Raw genomic sequence first — 17067 nt, 5'->3', positions numbered from 1 at the left:
CACATGCGAGAGATCGCCCATCCACTCCATTCTTTCGCATTTTCGTCGGCATGGGTGCTGTTAACGGTCCTGCACCGCCTCCGTCTGCCGTCCGCCATCTCCACTCCGCCTCCTGGGCTCCGTCGTCGCTCCCTATTCGTTGCTCCTCTTTAGGGCTTCCACGACGACCCTTCCTCTTCCTTCTTCGCTCTCCTCCTCCGCCGCGGCGGCGGCTGGGGAACAATCGGGTCCGCTGCTCCGCTGAACGCCATGCTCTCTTTAACCGCATCGCTCCCGTCTACGACAACGTAAGCCATCGCGCTCCTCATCTCCTCGACCCTTCACCTCTGTCTCTGCCTCTCTCTCTTCCTTCCTTTCTTTCTTTTTAGCTATGATAACGGAAGGAATTTGGCAGCTCAATGACATGCTGAGCCTGGGACAGCATCGCTCCTGGAAAAGGATGTGCGTCTCCTGGAGCGGGTGGATTTCTTTTCTTGGCTTTTTCTCTTGCTTTACTATCTCTCTTCTCATAGCCTTTGTTTCCTTTCTCGCTTTCTTTTCCTTCTTCTTCTTCTTCTTCTTCTTCTTCACAATTACCGCATTCAAGTAGGGCGAAACGAGGGAATCGGGTTCTTGATTTGTGCTGCGGGAGCGGCGATCTGGTATTTTTTCTCTCCCAGAAAGTCGGAACCGAAGGAGAGGTGCGTTTGTCCATCGATTCCATCCTTCCTCTGTCTCTTGCATTTCCCACTTCATTCTTTTGTTCATTTCTACTTCATTTAGATTTTTATATTGGGTGTTCATGTTGGGGACGCGCCTTTGGAACTGCTTTTGCTCAATCGTCCTGAGTTTACATTCTTTGATCATATCCAGAGAAGAGGACGAACAGAAACTGAATCTATAAGCTTCAGGTTGAACATGAACACCACTAAAGGGAAAATCGTTAGGAAAATAACTCGTACAGTTAACATATTTGCTTGCTCATTGACAATTTGTGCCAATATGCTACTTAAGAGAGTAATTGATGGAATGTTGTGCAAAGTTTTGGTGTTGCATTTCATGAAAGGATTACCCTCTCTGAGAAAGGTGCTGTGATTCTTAGTCCTAAACTACATTAAGTTTATATACCGTACTAATTTTCTTCTGTTCAAACCATTTTTTCCATTCCTTATCATTTGGATTTGATATGATGATACACAATTTTTTTTTTTCCAAAAAGAGAAGAACTATACTAACTCAAAAGCCGATTACAAGTTACAGCTTGCTCATCCAAGCGCAAAATACAGTGAAAGTCAGGATGTCAATCCTGCATCCAAATGTGATCTGATTTGGACCTTTTAGCAAAAGAAGCAAGCAGTGGGCACACTGGTTGCCTTCTCCAAAGGTGTTTATCACCCTCCACTCGATGATCAAGTTGAGTAGAGCAAAAATCTCACGAAGAAAATTAAGAAGGAACCAAGGAGGAGATTCCTCCTCCTTGTTCAAAACTTTTACAATCCATCCCGCATCAGTTTCAATGAGTAGCTTATTTACACCCAGCTGGATTGCAGCCGAGATTTCTTCCTTGACTGCCAAAAATTCATTCGCCCAAGAGCTGCCTGCAAGTAGAAATCTGCAACCAGCAAGAAGACATCTGGCAGCACTGTTCCTAAGCACAAAACCCGCACCTCCCATCTTTGAATGGGCCTCAAAGGCCCCATCTGTGTTCAGCTTGATCCATTCTGCTGCAGGACGCGACCAGCATACTTGAATTGAGCTTATGACCGGATGCAAAGGTTGCATTCCTTCAGGCTGGTTAATACAGGTGGCTCTCATAGATGATGCACAATGTTTGATGGGTTTGTTCTGTATAGGAGTTCTAGACCATTTGAAAACCTTGATTAGTTCTTCAAAGGAATCTTCCTTTAAGCAGTCATCTATCTTATCTGTGTCCTTTCAACTTCTGTGAACAGGATTTAACCATTGTTGGTTCATCGAACATTCTTGACCCTCTTTGTTGTTTAATTTTAGCATCTTTAAATGATCTTCCATCATGGAACCACCTACAATATTTCCTGTAGAAATTTGAAATAAAAGGACAACAAGCTACAAAATGCATCATGAAATTTAGATTAGATAGAATGCTTGTTATTTAGGAATCTTATATGATCAAATTGAGAAAATACTTTTCTTCTCTTGATATGGTTGGATGGAAATAAAATTCAGCAATCTAGGACTGTGCATTACTACCACAACAACGGTAAGATCGTACACTACTCCCACAGCGATGGAATTGGTTTGCATTGTATGAGAGTTTGCTTGTGCCAGCTAGGTGAATCTGTGCCGATAAGGTAGGGGCACAAGGGCATAGTGCCATGTCAAGGGTATGTCCCATATGGGTCATCTAGTGCCAAGGGAAGTCATGCATGTACCGGAGCATGGTGACACGCTGTGGCAAGTAAACCATCTTAACATTGAGGTGATCTTCTCAAATTAGGTCCTCACTCGTGTTAGCATCATCATTAAGCCCAATCCCGATGCCACTGGTCTCTTTAGCTGGACAAAGAGCCTGGTAGGTGGTAATGACATTCTTTAACTCTGATTTTTTGGTTGGTTATGTTCCTTTTCTTTTGCTATCTTGAGATTACTTTTTCTCATGGTAATAGTAATATGTTACGAAGGTGCAAAAACTGGAAAGTAATTAGTGGAGACTTTGTATATTCACAAGAAACAACTCAGTTTGCCTATATATGTATTGGACAACAATTTGGAAACTCAACTACTGGTCCATCTGTTCTTAGTTGTGAAGTATCTATTAATTATTTCATCATATTGCATTCTTTGAAGTTGTGTTCACAAGGAAAAATAAGAGAACCAAAATTAGTAGAAACTTACTTGAAATTCATTTTATCCTCAACTTTAGTGTCTATGTTGTCTGAGAAATTAGTCATCCGCAAACCATGCACTGTATTTTTCAAAATGGTTTTATAGAACTAGTTTAAGCATTTCAAGTATCAAGATATCATAGTTGTTTAAGCCTACTTTATTTTCCACACTTTCTGAGTTAAAACTTTTTGACCTGTAAGCTCAGTTGGGAGTCCTATGTTCTCACAAACTTGCAGGTTTATGGTCTTGATTTCTCAAGAGAGCAACTGTCCGTTGCTTCCAGACGTGAAGACCTATATTGGAAAGCCTGCTACAAGAACATTGAGTAAGAAACAGTTGCATTTATAAATAGAAAGTAGAAACATGATGTGCTTGTCCAGTGCAAGGACATAAAATCTGCTCGTTCAGGCCCTTAATTAGCTCCAGCAATATGAATAATTTGGGCAATCTACTGTATCTAAATTCTATATTAGAAACTCAATGGCATCTATTATGTCTTAGGTGTATTTGTTCTAGACGATTTGTGACACACAGCAGCAAATAGATGCTTTGTTGAAAATATTTAGTTGGTTTGGTAGCGTTTGACTTCTTTTTCCTTTTTATTCTTCTGGTGCCACACACATGGTGCTTTTTGCAGGTGGATTGAAGGTGATGCACTTGACCTTCCCTTTTCAGATGGCTACTTCGATGCTATTACCATTGGGTATGGATTGCGTAATCTGATTGATAGACAAAAAGCTATGCGTGAGATCTTTCGGGTTCTGAAACCAGGTTTTTTAATCTTATCCTATTTTTGTTAGTCTGACAATGGTCATAAGAATTTATTTAACTTTAACTTTCTTTTGTAGGTTCAAAAGTATCCATTTTAGATTTTAATAAGAGCACATCATCTCTTGTAAACATGTTGCAGGTACTTACCAGATGATAGATTTTATATGTGAAGTTATAGAATTCAAGTTTGTCATTATTGAAATCTTATTCTATTTGTTTTTCCTCTCTTTTTCATTCATAATTGTTGTTTACATTCTTATATGACAAATAAATACTGGGATTTCTGCTTTTGTTATATAGGAATGGATAATAGACAATGTTGTTGTTCCTACTGCAAGTGAATATGGCCTTTCACAAGAGTACAAATATTTGAAAACATCAATCGATGAATTCTTAACAGGTTTGATGTCATATTTTTTCCTTCTACTTATATTGTATCTTCTCATGAAGAAGCGCCCATGAATGAATTTCTATGGAGCTGCCTTGGAGAAAAAACTGTGACACATGTAGTGATCCAAGATTCTTATATGCTAGGGTAGCTTTGAAGTTGGATGGATTACATGCTAAAATTTTCATTAGCGGTTCCTACTTGGTGTTGAATATTAATGTTAACCGGTCATCTGTGACTTAGGCTTCATTTTATTTAATGGGTTGGCCAATGAATTCCATCACATGAATCTCATAGTTACTGGCAATTTGTCTGTTGTGGTGAATTTAATTGTTTCAGGATTGTTATGAATTATATTGCTAGTACTATATGTAATCAAGATTCTCATTCGATAGAAAACCTAGGCTTCTTTCCTTCGATGATTCTAACTTGACTGTTTCTGGGTGGTCATCTGCATTTGTTAGGGAAAGAGGTAAACATAATGTTGCAACTACTGCCTTGTGGAGAAACAAATACCGTGCTTGGTTCCCATAATTAATCCTAGAACCACTGAGAGGTTTTCATAATTCTAATCACATGTCATATCTTCGTGCTTGAAATTGATGTTGTTCCAAACTTGTTACTCTTCTTTGATTGATATCATCGTCCATGGGTTAAACAAAATGTTCTATAACTGCAGGAAAAGAATTAGAGAAGCTGGCAAAGGAAGTGGGATTTTCCAAAGCAGAACACTACGAAATTGGTGGTGGTTTCATGGGGAACCTAGTGGCAACTCGATAGCAGACAATTTCTTCGTGCAAACTGAATTGACGTGTTTTATCAGAGAGTATCTGAAATGGAACCACCATATTAGGTATTTTTCAGCATAACAAACACAAAAACAAATTGTGGTCTCTTTGGAAAACCAGGAATTTTATCAGCAAGGCAATCAGCTGCTGAGCATCATTCACGACTTTGCAGGTGGAGCTTTGATACAGATGTTTCCTGGCACCTAGCTTGCAGAAGATTCTATTCTCTCGGGATTCATGGTTATCCTTGTCAACCACTCATTTATTTCAGCAACTGCTCCTCCAGTTCTGAGTTTCCAAAGTTAATCTTCCAAGTGTTGTTAGATAGCAAAGCAAAAAAGTTATTTCCCGTTTCCTGCTTAGATACAGAGAGTGAGGTCCTTCCAATCTTAGAAACGAAAATTAAAGTCTGCAACTCGATCGTCAACGTTTTTCTAACTACATCCTTCACTTCATAGATTGGTGATCACCACTTGTGCTGCCTCTGTAGTCTTTAATATGACCAGCTGTAAGATCTTTTTTCTGATAAGGACCTTTTATATTTTAGTCTGTTCCATTGTAGCATGATGGATATACGAGAAATTGCCATATGAGAAATTGTCTGTTTGGTGAAGGTACGTGTTAGGATCATTTTTCTGAGTTTTTAAATAATGTTTATTGAGTCTGTTTAGTTCAGTTGTTTATTGAGTTTCTTTAGTTCAATTAGAGTCAGGTAGAGGTTTATTTAATATTTATTTTTATTAGAGTTTAAGTCCTGGTAGACTTTGGGTGAAACTTTATAAATAGTGATGTAACTGTTTCTCTTGACAAATAATGAAGAAAATATTATTTAGTCTTTTGACAAAACCCTAGGAGGTCGATTCTCTCGAAGTGATCAAGGAGGTCGATCCTCTCGAAGTAATCAAGGAGGTCGATCCTCTTGAAGTGATCAAGGAGACAGCGGTGATCATCAAAGAAAAACAAAAGAAAAAACGAAGAGAGGAAGAAGAAGTCGCAGCCACACACCCCTGCTTCCCCTGCTTTCGGCCAGCCCACTCGCCATCGCTGCTCTCCGGCCAGCAATCGACTCTGCCTCGCTTCCCAGCCAGAGTCCACTACCGCCCGTCGCCTCCCACCCGAGCCACCATCACTATCTCCTTCTCCATCATTGCCCGCCTCCCCTTGGGTCGCAGTCGCTCGACCTCCCCTCCTCGGGATCGTTGGTGACGCTGCTCCGAATTGCGCCACCATCGTTGCCCGCCTCCCCTTGGGTCGCAGCCATAGTTGCTTGACCTTCCCTCCTCGGTGATTGTTGGTGACGCTGCTCCCAACCGCGCCACCACTGTTGCCTCCTTCTCCACCGTCGCCCGCCTCCCCTTAGGTCGCAGCCATAGTCGCTCGACCTCCCCTCCTTGTGGCGATCAAAATAGGGTAACAAAGAAAGGGTTGCCGTCGTTTTCTTCGACCAGCTGTCACAGACTTAGCTGGTTTTGCCTAAATCATGCAGCACCCTTGCGTATCCGTCCGTAAAGGTCAGCCTCCCCGAAGCCTCCCATGTCCCTTAGGACCCACAAAAGAGAGAACGAGTTAGAGAAAACACCTCATTCGGGATCCACAAGCAAACATTTTCGAAAACACTTTATAGACAATGTAAATTACAAACAGACTTTACAAGCTTTGAACATTTGCACAACAAAGGGTAAAATGGTCCATTACAGATCGAAAATCTCTCACATGTGTCCTCATAACACAACTTTTATTTACAAGCCTAAAGCGGCCACCAACCGAACTAAAATGAGACTATTAAGCCTTCGGCCGTCCCTCTACATGCTGTACAAAGCATGAACATATCAAAAAACAAGGACATACATAAGCATTACATCAAACATCCTGTTTAGAAGTTTGTCCATGACATTCTCCCCCACTTATTCCTTTGACGTCCTCGTCGAAGCCTTTGCCGACACTGCAACTCTTTGCCTTTACTAAGTCTTCAATCTTCTGCTCCAACTACAATGCGTCTCTTGGCTCCCAATTGCTCTCCGCTGCTGTTTTTTAGTAGTTGAACATTTGATCCGCCATGCTGCTTCAACTCGCCAATGACTCTGACTCTAGTATGGAATGACAACACTGTGGCATATTCTTCAAGAGTACCCGCCTCTGCGTCCTCTTGCTCCGTGCTAAGGCCTTATGAACCCAACTTCGCCTCCGCAAATTGAGTCGCCTTAGTTCCTCCATCAAATGCTCATTCGAGATAAGGTGCATATGCCCAGAAGCTCCCTTCGTCTTTGGCACCATGCAAGATGAGTCCGCTCCGTCAGAATGAATGACCCATGGAACAACATGATCCTGCTCTTACCTCTACAAGAGTTCATGTCCTTGACCTCTGTCCAAGGAAAGCACTATGCCTCCGCTCCATGTTCCATCTTCTATGCTGGCTCCCTTCATGCGGCTTGGGTACTTCACTAAGTTACACCCAAGTTGCTCCGCTCCTCGTTTTTGCATTAAGTGGATGGTGGCCCTCGTGCCCACCATTTCACGGGTCAGCCCTCCCTTGAGTCTGATCTCCATATTGACTCCAAGTGTGCCTTCATTTGTGTTGCTTTGGGTCGCTCCCCCACTTGATCTCGCAATGCATCCACTAATGCATTCTATCGAGCGAGATCATGCGACGACTCCTCGCCGCTTGCTCAGTCCATTGAGCTTCGTGGAGTTGTTGTTTGTTGAGGTACTCCTCCTCAACATGTGAGGTCCATCCCACATGATTCTCCCTCTGGAGAGCCGGGACTTATCCCTCCTGGATAACTGTCCTATTGGAGCAACATCTCTCTTTGTTTCGGAGACCACCATCCCCTTGGACTACTCCGATCTGCTGAACAAACTGTGCATTGTTCTGCCTCCTACAAACGCACTTGCTAGATTACGACTCCACGTCAATACAGCCCCCGCTACACCACTCAAGGTCTAGCAACATGCTGAACTCGTTGCACACTTCAGCCTCCTACGGATGTATCCTTCACATGCCGAAGAGAAAGTTTCAATGTTCCATGACGCCGAGTTTCGGTCACCTTAGGATGGCCACGAACATTCCATCGTCCGAATACAAGCCCATGCATGAGTACCAAATTCTTCGAGCTAGCAATTCTCCTCACCTCTGTGAGCTTTGCATAACTCTTTCGGTCATTGAGCAACTCATTCCACCTTGCATGGTCTCATCATTTACCAAGCGCCTCGCTTGTCTTGAGCACCATCAAGTATAGTTGTCAACGTTGAGCCGTAGCTCAAACTCAACCATCCCAACCTTTGTGCGCTCCGCATTCTTCCAAGCTTATCTGTTCTCGTGGTGCCTCTTGCGCGAAGGGTTGACCATTCCTCTGAATGCCAATCTCAGATGCCCGCTCCTTCGAGCGACTCATTTTCCCTACATCTCTATGCCCGTTTTCCCCCAAACGGTCGTGTGTGTGCTGACTACCCTCAATGCAGCCCCGCTAGGTCCCCCACGTTTGCATGCTAAGTGTTTCTATGAGTGCTTGTCCCGCTCTGATACCATCTGTCATGGACTTAGCTGGTTTTGCCTAAGTTGTACGGCACCCTTGCGTGTCCATCTACAAAGGTCAGCCTCCCCGAAGCCTCCCATGTCCCTTAGGACCCACAAAAGAGAGAACGGGTTAGAGAAAACGCCTCATTCGGGATCCACAAGCAAACATTTCCGAAAACACTTCATAGACTATGCAAATTACAAACAGACTTTACAAGCTCTGAACAGTTGCACAACAAAGGGTAAAATGGTTCATTAAAGACCGAAAATCTCTCACATGTGTCCTCATAACACAACATTTATTTACAAGCCTAAAGCGGCCACCAACCTAACTAAAATGAGACTATTAAGCCTTCGGCCGTCCCTCTACATACTGTACAAAGCATTAACATACCAAAAGACACGGACATACATAAGCATTAACTCAAACATCCTATTTAGAAGTTTGTCTGTGACACAGCGGACCACCCCCTAATAGCGCCCCTTTGCTGCTCCTCGCCCTCGACAACCTTGCTCCCAGTCGCACCGCCACTACTGCCTCTCAACCCTTGCAACAACCTTTCCTTCTATGATGCGACAGAAATATAGCTCCCTTTATTGGCTTAGCCCCCTGTCAATCCTTGTCGCGACCCTCACTGCCTCCTTCTCCACCGTCGCCATTGCTTCCCGGTCTATCATGGCCTTAGCTAGAATTGCTTAAGGCGTGAGACACCTTTGCGGCCAAGATGCCAACTTAGCTTGCGTTGCCCAAGTCGCGAGGCACCCTTGCAGCAAAGATGCAAACTTAGCTTGTGTTGCCTAAGTCGCACTTCCCCCTTGCAATTTGCATCCGCAAAGATCAGCCCACTTGCAACCTCTCGCAGGTCCCGAAGGACTTGTAAAGAGAAAGTTGATTAGTTCGAAAAACGAGTGACAGACTAATCAACTGTCGACACCCTCATCGACGCTTGTTGATAGTTGTTGATGATTGCTTCTTCATGTCGTAGGTCATCTTCAGGCTCCCAATTGGCTTCAGTTCGGGGAAGCTTTCGCCACTTCACCAAGTACTCGGTCTGCTCAGCTCTAGTGGGTAGCTTTATCTTGCGGTCCGCTAAAATGGTTTCAACTCGCTTCTCGTAGGAGGCTATGGTGAGGGGTAACAAAGTTGGAACACTTCGGGAAGCATCTTGCGGATTCGAGTGGTAGGCTTTCAAATTGCTGGCGTGAAGAACATTGTGAATTTTGAACCACGCTGGCAGCCGCAACTTATAGGAGGCATTGCCCACCCTGCTGATAATTGGGAAGGGCCCTTCATACTTGCGCACCAATCTTTTATGTACTTTATTCCTAAAGAATTGGAGTGATGCTGGTTGGAGCTTGACCAACACCAAATCGTCGATCTTGAACTCTTGCGGTCGCCTTCCCAAGTCGGCCCACTTCTTCATTCTTTTTGTCACCTTCTCTAATGAAGCCCGCGCAATATCTGTATTTTGGTGCCACTCCCTTGCGAAGTGGTAGGCTGATGGACTACTCCTAGTATACCTAATTACCATGGTGTGAGGAGTTGACGGTTGTTGCCCTGTAATGATCTCGAAGGGGCTCTTGTTGGACGCAGAGCTCCGCTGCAAGTTATAGGAGAATTGGGCAATGTCCAACAACTTCACCCAATCTCGTTGTTTGGCACTCACGTAGTGCCGAAGATATTACTCTAGGAGTGAGTTTATCCCTTCAGTCTGGTCATTCGTCTAGGGGCGGAGACTTGTGGAGAAGTATAACTTCGACCCCAACAATTTGAATAGCTTGGTCCAAAATTGTCCCAAGAACCGAGCGTCTCGATCACTGATGATATTGTGCGAGACTCCCCAATACTTCACCACATCCTTCATCATCAGCTTGGCCGCCTCTTCTGCTGAACAGTGTAGGGGAGCAGCAATCAAAGTTGCATACTTAGAAAATCGATCGACCACCACGAGTATCGATCCGAGTCTCCCTACTACGGGCAAGCTTTATATGAAGTCCAAGGAAATACTCTCCCACAGCCTTTCTGGTACGGGCAATGACTCCAAAAGTCCCACCGATTTTCGTTGCTCCACCTTGTCTTGTTGGCAAGTGAGGCATGTTCGAATATGTTCCTCCACATCAGTCCCCATCTTCGGCCAATAGAAGGCCCTCTCCACGAGAGCCAAGGCTCTATGAATGCCTGGATGTCCAGCCCAAAGGGAATCGTGACACTCTCTTAAGAGTTCACGTCTCAGATTGTCCACTCGAGGAAAATAGACCCTATTCCCTTGGGTGTAAACGAGTCCCTCCTAGACCCAAAACCATCGTGTCTTGCCTTCTTTAATGAGCTGTATCAGGGTTTCTGCTTGGGTTCGTTGTATAGTCCATCCCTGATTCTGGAAAGGAAGTTAGAGTGCAACTGACTTGCTTGGCCTTTGCCCTCCAATTGTACGTTATTCACGCGCTCCACTTTCCGACTCAATGCATTGGCCACGACATTCGCCTTTCCGGGCTTATACTCTATTACCATATCAAACTCAGCCAGGAAGTCCTACCATCGTGCCTGCTTTGGGGAGAGTTTCTTCTGAGTTTGGAAATAGCTCAAAGCGATGTTGTTTGTCCTTAGTACAAATCACGATCCAAGAAGGTAGTGTCGCCAAACTCGTAGATAGTGGATCACCGTAGTCATCTCCTTTTCATGCATCGGATACCGCCGCTCAGTCTCGTTGAGTTTGCGGCTCTCGTACGCCACCAAATGACCCTCCTGCATGAGTATTCCCCCAATAACAAAGTTTGAAGCATTTGTATGGACTTTGAAGGGCTCCCCATAGTCTGGAAATTTGAGCACTGGTTCTTCTTGCTAGTCATAGGTGCCCAACAAGCCAATCACGTGAGTGATGGCACGTGTAACTTGACACATAATCTTTTTTTGCTTATTATATTTTGACATTTATCACTTTATATTAACTATTGCATATATGCATGTATATATTGTGATGTCCTTGGATATGTGCAATGGGAATCAGATCGTGATGAGATCACGATAATGAGATCGATTCACCTTTAAACATAGATCATAAATAATCCCGGTCATAGGTTACTCAAGAGGGACATCATGATAACTGGACAGACTGGTGTGCTGTATACCCGTCCATATGATGGATGCAGTTGGTCTCATAACTGCTCGTGTGGGGCCACTAGGGATAAAATACAGGTGCTCATTGGAGAATGAGTTCACTGATTGATCCGCTTACGGAATGCTAAATGGTTGATGATGCCTTATTGTTAGATAGCAATTCCGAAGTCCTGGTGGTATATCTGGTCCTTAGACTTGAGACACCAAGGATGTTCTGTATGAGTGCTTCACTCTTTGATACCAGACTTATAGGTTTGGCTGTCCCAGATCTAGTACAGCTGGTTATTGGGAGTGACAGTCGACCTTACGAGGGCTATTGAGTGTCGATAGAGGATCATCCACTCTTGGCATCATAAGAGGAATATCCCATGTGTTCTTACTCAGACAAATCCCTGACCAGGGTCATTCGGATTGAGAGAGAAAGAGTTCTCCGGGAGAATCCGATTAGAGCGAGACTCGAGTAGAAACCGTATGGGTTTGACAGCACCATGTTCGATATACGGTCTCTAGGATATTCAATGGATGAGGGACTATAGGTACACGGTAACTGAGGATAGACAGGTCCAATGGATTGGATTTCCCTGTATCGTCTAGGGACTACGGCGTAGTGGCCTAGTACGTCCGCAATTGATGAGTCGAGTGAATTATTATAGAGATAATAATTCACTAAGTTAGAAGGAGTTCTGACAAGTATGACTCATGGCCAGCTCGATATTGGGTCTGGAGGGTCATACACATATGGTAAGCATTGCGATGAGTAGAGGTTCATATATGAGATATCCGCCGGAGCCCTTGTCTTATTGGATATCCAATAAGCCCTTGAATTATTAGATTCCATGGACGAGATCCAATAAGAGCCCATGAAAGATTATTGGATAGAGATCCACTAATCTAAAAGGCTTGGATAATTGGATGCAGATCCAATACCCACTAGGGGAGGATCCATTAGGTTTTGACAGGGGACCTCTATAAATAGGAGGGATTCAGTGCCTCATAGGCTAAAGCTTTTGTTTGCCTCTCCTATTCTCCTCCCCCTCTCCATCTCACAGTAGGCCTGGAGTTTTGAGGAGCGTCGTCGTAGCCCTGCTGTATGGATCACCGCTAGAGAGGAGGACGCTTGACCTCCTTCACCCTCTCCTAAAGATCTGCAAGGAAACAAGGATATACGATCTCCCTAGGTAACACAATCTACTTTATACGCAGTTTTAAGTTTCGTGAATTTTGTGCACCAATCTTTGCATGACGACGAACATCTCTTTGGGAATAGGGGATTTTGTTTTCTTGTACTTCCGCTGTGCATGTGATGTCGCCCCTAGATTTCCCAACAGTGGTATCAGAGCCAGGGTATTCGTGCGAAAGATTGGTTTTGAACTACGTGTGTTATGTTTAGGAAGAATTTTGACGTCAAAGATCGTTGACGCAAAAATAAGGAAGGGCATCAACATTTGCTCCCCTCGATCTGCATGCCTACAGCCACCTGCAGCGGCAGCCGCAGCTAGACAGCATAGTGCCAGCGCATGCACAAACGCTGTGCCTGCAGTAGTTGATCGATGGCCTGCTTCCAGCATGCTACGACCGGCGGGGTTGGCAGCCCGCGGGCAGAGGTGCCTGCGGTTGCTTCTCCCGCGGGGTGAGGCGCCATAGGGCAGTGGCGCTTGCCGCCGCTGCTCCTGAGGGTGAAACTCCCCCTAGGGGTGGCCGCCCAACTGGGCAGCACCGCTTGCGGGTGCTGCCCCACGGGCCAAACCGCCCGCAGAGGCGGCGACGCCCGCGGGGGCTCCCACCTGTAGCGATTGCGCCGCTAGTGGGCGTGCCATCCGCAGGCGAGGGCAGCGCCCTACCCTCCGCCGCACAGCCTACGGCCAATAGGGTGGCGGCGGCAGCAACAGCAAAGGAAAAGGAGAAAGGGGCTTAGGGTTTTGGGCAAAAAGATAGATTTACCCCTGTGAATTTGAGAAAATCCAGTTTCTGTCTTTTGTCCAAATTATGAAAATACCATTAGGAATTCAAAAATTTCCTATATGTTCCTGATTTCAGAAAATATCAATTAATTAAAAAGTTTAGTTGATTATTATTTTTATCATTATCTAGTAGTCGTACATGATGATGATTATTTATACATGTGATGTATGATGTGTGGACGGATGATCATGGGCCGTGTGATGTGTGTATTTGTGATTATTATTATTGGGGTCTGCGAGTCTCCATTATATTTCTCATTTATTGTCGGGCCTACGTGCCTATGATTAAGTTGTAATCCTATGAGAAGGCGCAGCGGGAGCGTGGATGCGATAGCAGGACCCACGAGATGGGCGATTACGATGCATGGAAATGTTGACGGAACCGACGAGGATGAGATGGATGATCACAGGGCATAAAGATGCATTGTTGCGCACATAGATCTTGATGTGAGTGATAAGGCCTATTGGCTCAGGTCTGATCACATTAGGTTGTGGTCCATGATCATCTGGTGTGATTGCTTATACACATATTAGATATGTATATATATTTACATGCGATGTAGATATATATTAAATATATATATGTGTGACATGTCATATTAGGAGATCAAATCATATAAACATATCTCTCGATAATATTATGTCGGTAAACGTGAGGCAATTAGATTGACCCATGTGGCCTTCCATCATTATACGTAGGAACCGATTCCTGGTTTAGGTTGAGTTGGTCGAGTCCCTCGAGGCTCACCTATATCGTGACTCGCTATCTTGCTTACGACATAGAGATATCACCGGTGACCTGAGGACATGGTATGCTTGGTCGAGTCCCTCGAGGGTATATCATCAAATCAGACTCATCTTGTAACGAAGGTGTTGACTTAACCGAGCATCATGGTTAGTCGAGTCCCTCGAGACTATGGTGATTCGGAGGTCGAACAAGACATGAATCACAAGGAGTTGTAATCGGCAAGAGTTGCCTACCTTTTGGGCTTAGTGTGATTGGTCAAGTCCCTCGAGGTTACACTAAGACGCTGATTGGATCTTGATCCTCAATAGAAGTCTACCGGAGACTTCCGTTTCATGTGCTGAGAGTGTCGCGTGACTCGCTAGTAAAATAGTGGGAGCATATTAAGATAGAAGTTCATATCTTGATAGTTTATTTCTTGCAAAAACTGCATGTTATTTATTTTTGCTGCATGTTTATTTTTAGAAAATATCACTTTTAAATCCCTTACGCGGCATACTTGATGTCAACCGCCTCACTGGTTCAAATTATACGGATTGGCTCTACAACTTGAGAATTGTTCTCACGGCGGAGAAAATCGCATACGTCCTTGATACAGTGATGCCTACGCTCGAGGAAGGGGCAAGGAGGATGAGATTGCTCGTTACGTGAAGTACATTGATGACTCCACTCTTGCTCAGTGCTATATGTTGGGCTCTATGACTCCTGAGTTACAGAGACAACATAAAAAGATGGATGCCAAATCCATTCTCCTACATGTCCATAAATTGTTTGAGGAACAGGGAAGGACTCAACGATATGAGATATACAAGAGCCTCTTCTACGCTAGGCTGACTGAGGGGACACTAGTTCAGAACCATGTCCTAAAAATGATTGAGTGGATAGAGAAACTCACAATTCTAGGAATGGTCTTAGAGGATAACTTGTGTATGGACATTATGCTTCAGTCCCTACCAGATTCTTTTTCATAGTTCATAATAAATTTTAATATGAACAAGCTTAAGGAGACTCTCCTAGAGCTCCTCAATATGTTGAGGGAGGCAGAGAGTACTATTAAGAAAGAGAAGCCAGTTCTCTACACTAGTGAGACAAGAAAGAAAAGGAAAGCAGAAAAGTCCCTTAAGAAGGGAAAGGGCAAGGGCAGACCAGGTAAAGCAAAGGTTGCTAAGAAAGACCCAACAAAGGACAAAGGCCAATGCTTCCATTGTGGCAAAGATGGGCACTGGAAGAGGAACTGCAAAGAGTACCTTGCAGAAAGGGCGAAACAAAAGTTTGGTGAAGCTTTAGGTACATTCATGATCAGTCTCCATTTGTCAAACTCTTATGATAACACATGGGTATTGGATACCGATAGTGCTTATCATATATGCAATTCGTTGTAGGTTCTGGCAAGGCCTAGGAGACTAAAGAGAGACGAGATGAACCTCAAGATAGGCAATGGAGCTAAAGTTGCTGTAGTAGCTGTTGGCGAGGTCGCCCTACATCTGCATGGTGAAGCTTTTATTGCATTAAATGCATGTTATTTTATTCCTTCTATTATCAAAAACATTATCTCCATTTCATGTTTGACAGTTAGTGGATATAAATTAGTTTTTAAGAACAATGGTTATTCGATATTATTAGATGATGAGATCATCACGAAAGGAATATCGCATAATGGTTCATTTATACTAGACACTACTCCACATATCATGAATGTAAGTGTATCCAAGAGGAAACGAGATGAGATGAACAGTGCATACCTGTGGCATTGTAGGCTATAGGTCACATCCATGAAGAAAAGATTCAAAAGTTGCTAAATGATGAATATCTAGATCCATTCGACTATGAGTCATATTCAACTGTGAGCCTTGCCTTCGTGAAAAACTGACCAACTCTCTATTTAGTGGAACTAGAGAGAGAGCCACTGAGCTGTTGGAACTCATACATAGTGATGTATGTGGACCCATGTCAACTCATGCCATTGGTGGTTACTCTTATTTCATGAAGTATAAGTCCGAGACATGGATATATGTACTTAATGAAAGTACAAGTCCGAGGCCTTTAAGAAATTCAGAGAGTATAAGAATAAGGTGGAGAACCAGACTAGAAAGAGTATTAAGACTCTTCGATTAGATCGAGGAGGTCAGTACTTAAGTACAGAGTTTACTCAGTTCCTCAAGGACCATGAGATATTATCCCAATGGACACCTCCTTATACACCTCAGCTCAATGGTGTCTCTGAAAGGAGAAATCATACGCTATTAGACATGGTAGGTCCATGATGAGTTTCGTTGACCTACCCATCTCATTCTAAGGATATGCCCTAGAGACCGTAGCTTACATTCTGAACAGAGTTCCAACTAAGTCGGTAGTGTCTACACTATATAAAATATGAAAAGGGAAGAAGCTCAATCTTAAGGTTGTTAAGATTTGGGACTACCCTGCCCATGTTAAAAGACACAACCCCGATAAGTTAGAATCAAGGACAAGGTGATGCAAATTTGTGGGATACCCCAAGGAAACTTGTGGGTATTATTTCTAAAAATATGAGGACCAAAATGTCTTTATAGCCAAGAGAGCAGTGTTCCTTGAGAAGGAACATATTCTTGACGGAGATAGTGGGAGCATGATAGAGTTGAGCGAGGTTGGATAACCAAGCTCAAGCACCACTCTACAGCCCGAGTCTGTTCAGGTACCTAATACATAAGTTTCAACTTTACGTAGGTCTGGCAGAGTATCTCATCCTCCTAAGAGATATGTGGGATATATTAGAGGAGAGGATGTTGAGGATATTGATCCTCAGACCTACGAGGAGGCTATTATGAGTATAGACTCCGGGAAGTGGCAAGAAGCCATGAATCTGAGATGAATTCCATATACTCCAATAAGGTTTGGAACCTAGTTGATACGCCCGAGGGTATTGTACCCATCGGTTGTAAGTGGATCTTTAAGAAAAAGA

General features: G+C 43.8%; 1 protein-coding gene across 2 annotated transcripts; it reads left to right on the top strand.

Annotated features, from left to right (window-relative positions):
- LOC135583427 (2-phytyl-1,4-beta-naphthoquinone methyltransferase, chloroplastic-like) lies at window positions 1–5340 on the top strand. Of its 2 annotated transcripts, XM_065141727.1 has the most exons (9): window positions 1–287; window positions 395–459; window positions 590–680; window positions 3081–3169; window positions 3482–3615; window positions 3693–3754; window positions 3916–4015; window positions 4683–4856; window positions 4964–5340. In XM_065141727.1, exons 1-8 carry the CDS (start codon window positions 51–53, stop codon window positions 4781–4783), a joined length of 879 nt encoding a protein of 292 aa, XP_064997799.1. In that variant the 5' UTR covers window positions 1–50; the 3' UTR covers window positions 4784–4856; window positions 4964–5340. The 2 variants fall into 2 exon arrangements, with proteins under 2 accessions (XP_064997799.1, XP_064997800.1); XM_065141728.1 differs by lacking the exons at window positions 395–459; window positions 590–680.
- The last annotated feature ends 11727 nt before the right edge of the window (window positions 5341–17067 follow it).

The sequence above is a fragment of the Musa acuminata genome, chromosome BXJ3-3 (assembly GCF_036884655.1).
Source record: "Musa acuminata AAA Group cultivar baxijiao chromosome BXJ3-3, Cavendish_Baxijiao_AAA, whole genome shotgun sequence".
NCBI classification, from domain to species: Eukaryota; Viridiplantae; Streptophyta; class Magnoliopsida; order Zingiberales; family Musaceae; genus Musa; species Musa acuminata.
This window is presented reverse-complemented; position numbering and strand designations above follow the sequence as displayed.

What these genes read in the sequence shown, in the direction of transcription:
- LOC135583427 (XM_065141727.1), top strand. Translation starts at nt 51, where the DNA reads ATGGGTGCTGTTAACGGTCCTGCACCGCCTCCGTCTGCCGTCCGCCAT. An exon ending in ATGTGCGTCTCCTGGAGCGG is followed by an intron (nt 460 to 589) that starts GTGGATTTCTTT and finishes GCATTCAAGTAG; the next exon opens with GGCGAAACGAGGGAATCGGG. An exon ending in GCCTGCTACAAGAACATTGA is followed by an intron (nt 3,170 to 3,481) that starts GTAAGAAACAGT and finishes TGCTTTTTGCAG; the next exon opens with GTGGATTGAAGGTGATGCAC.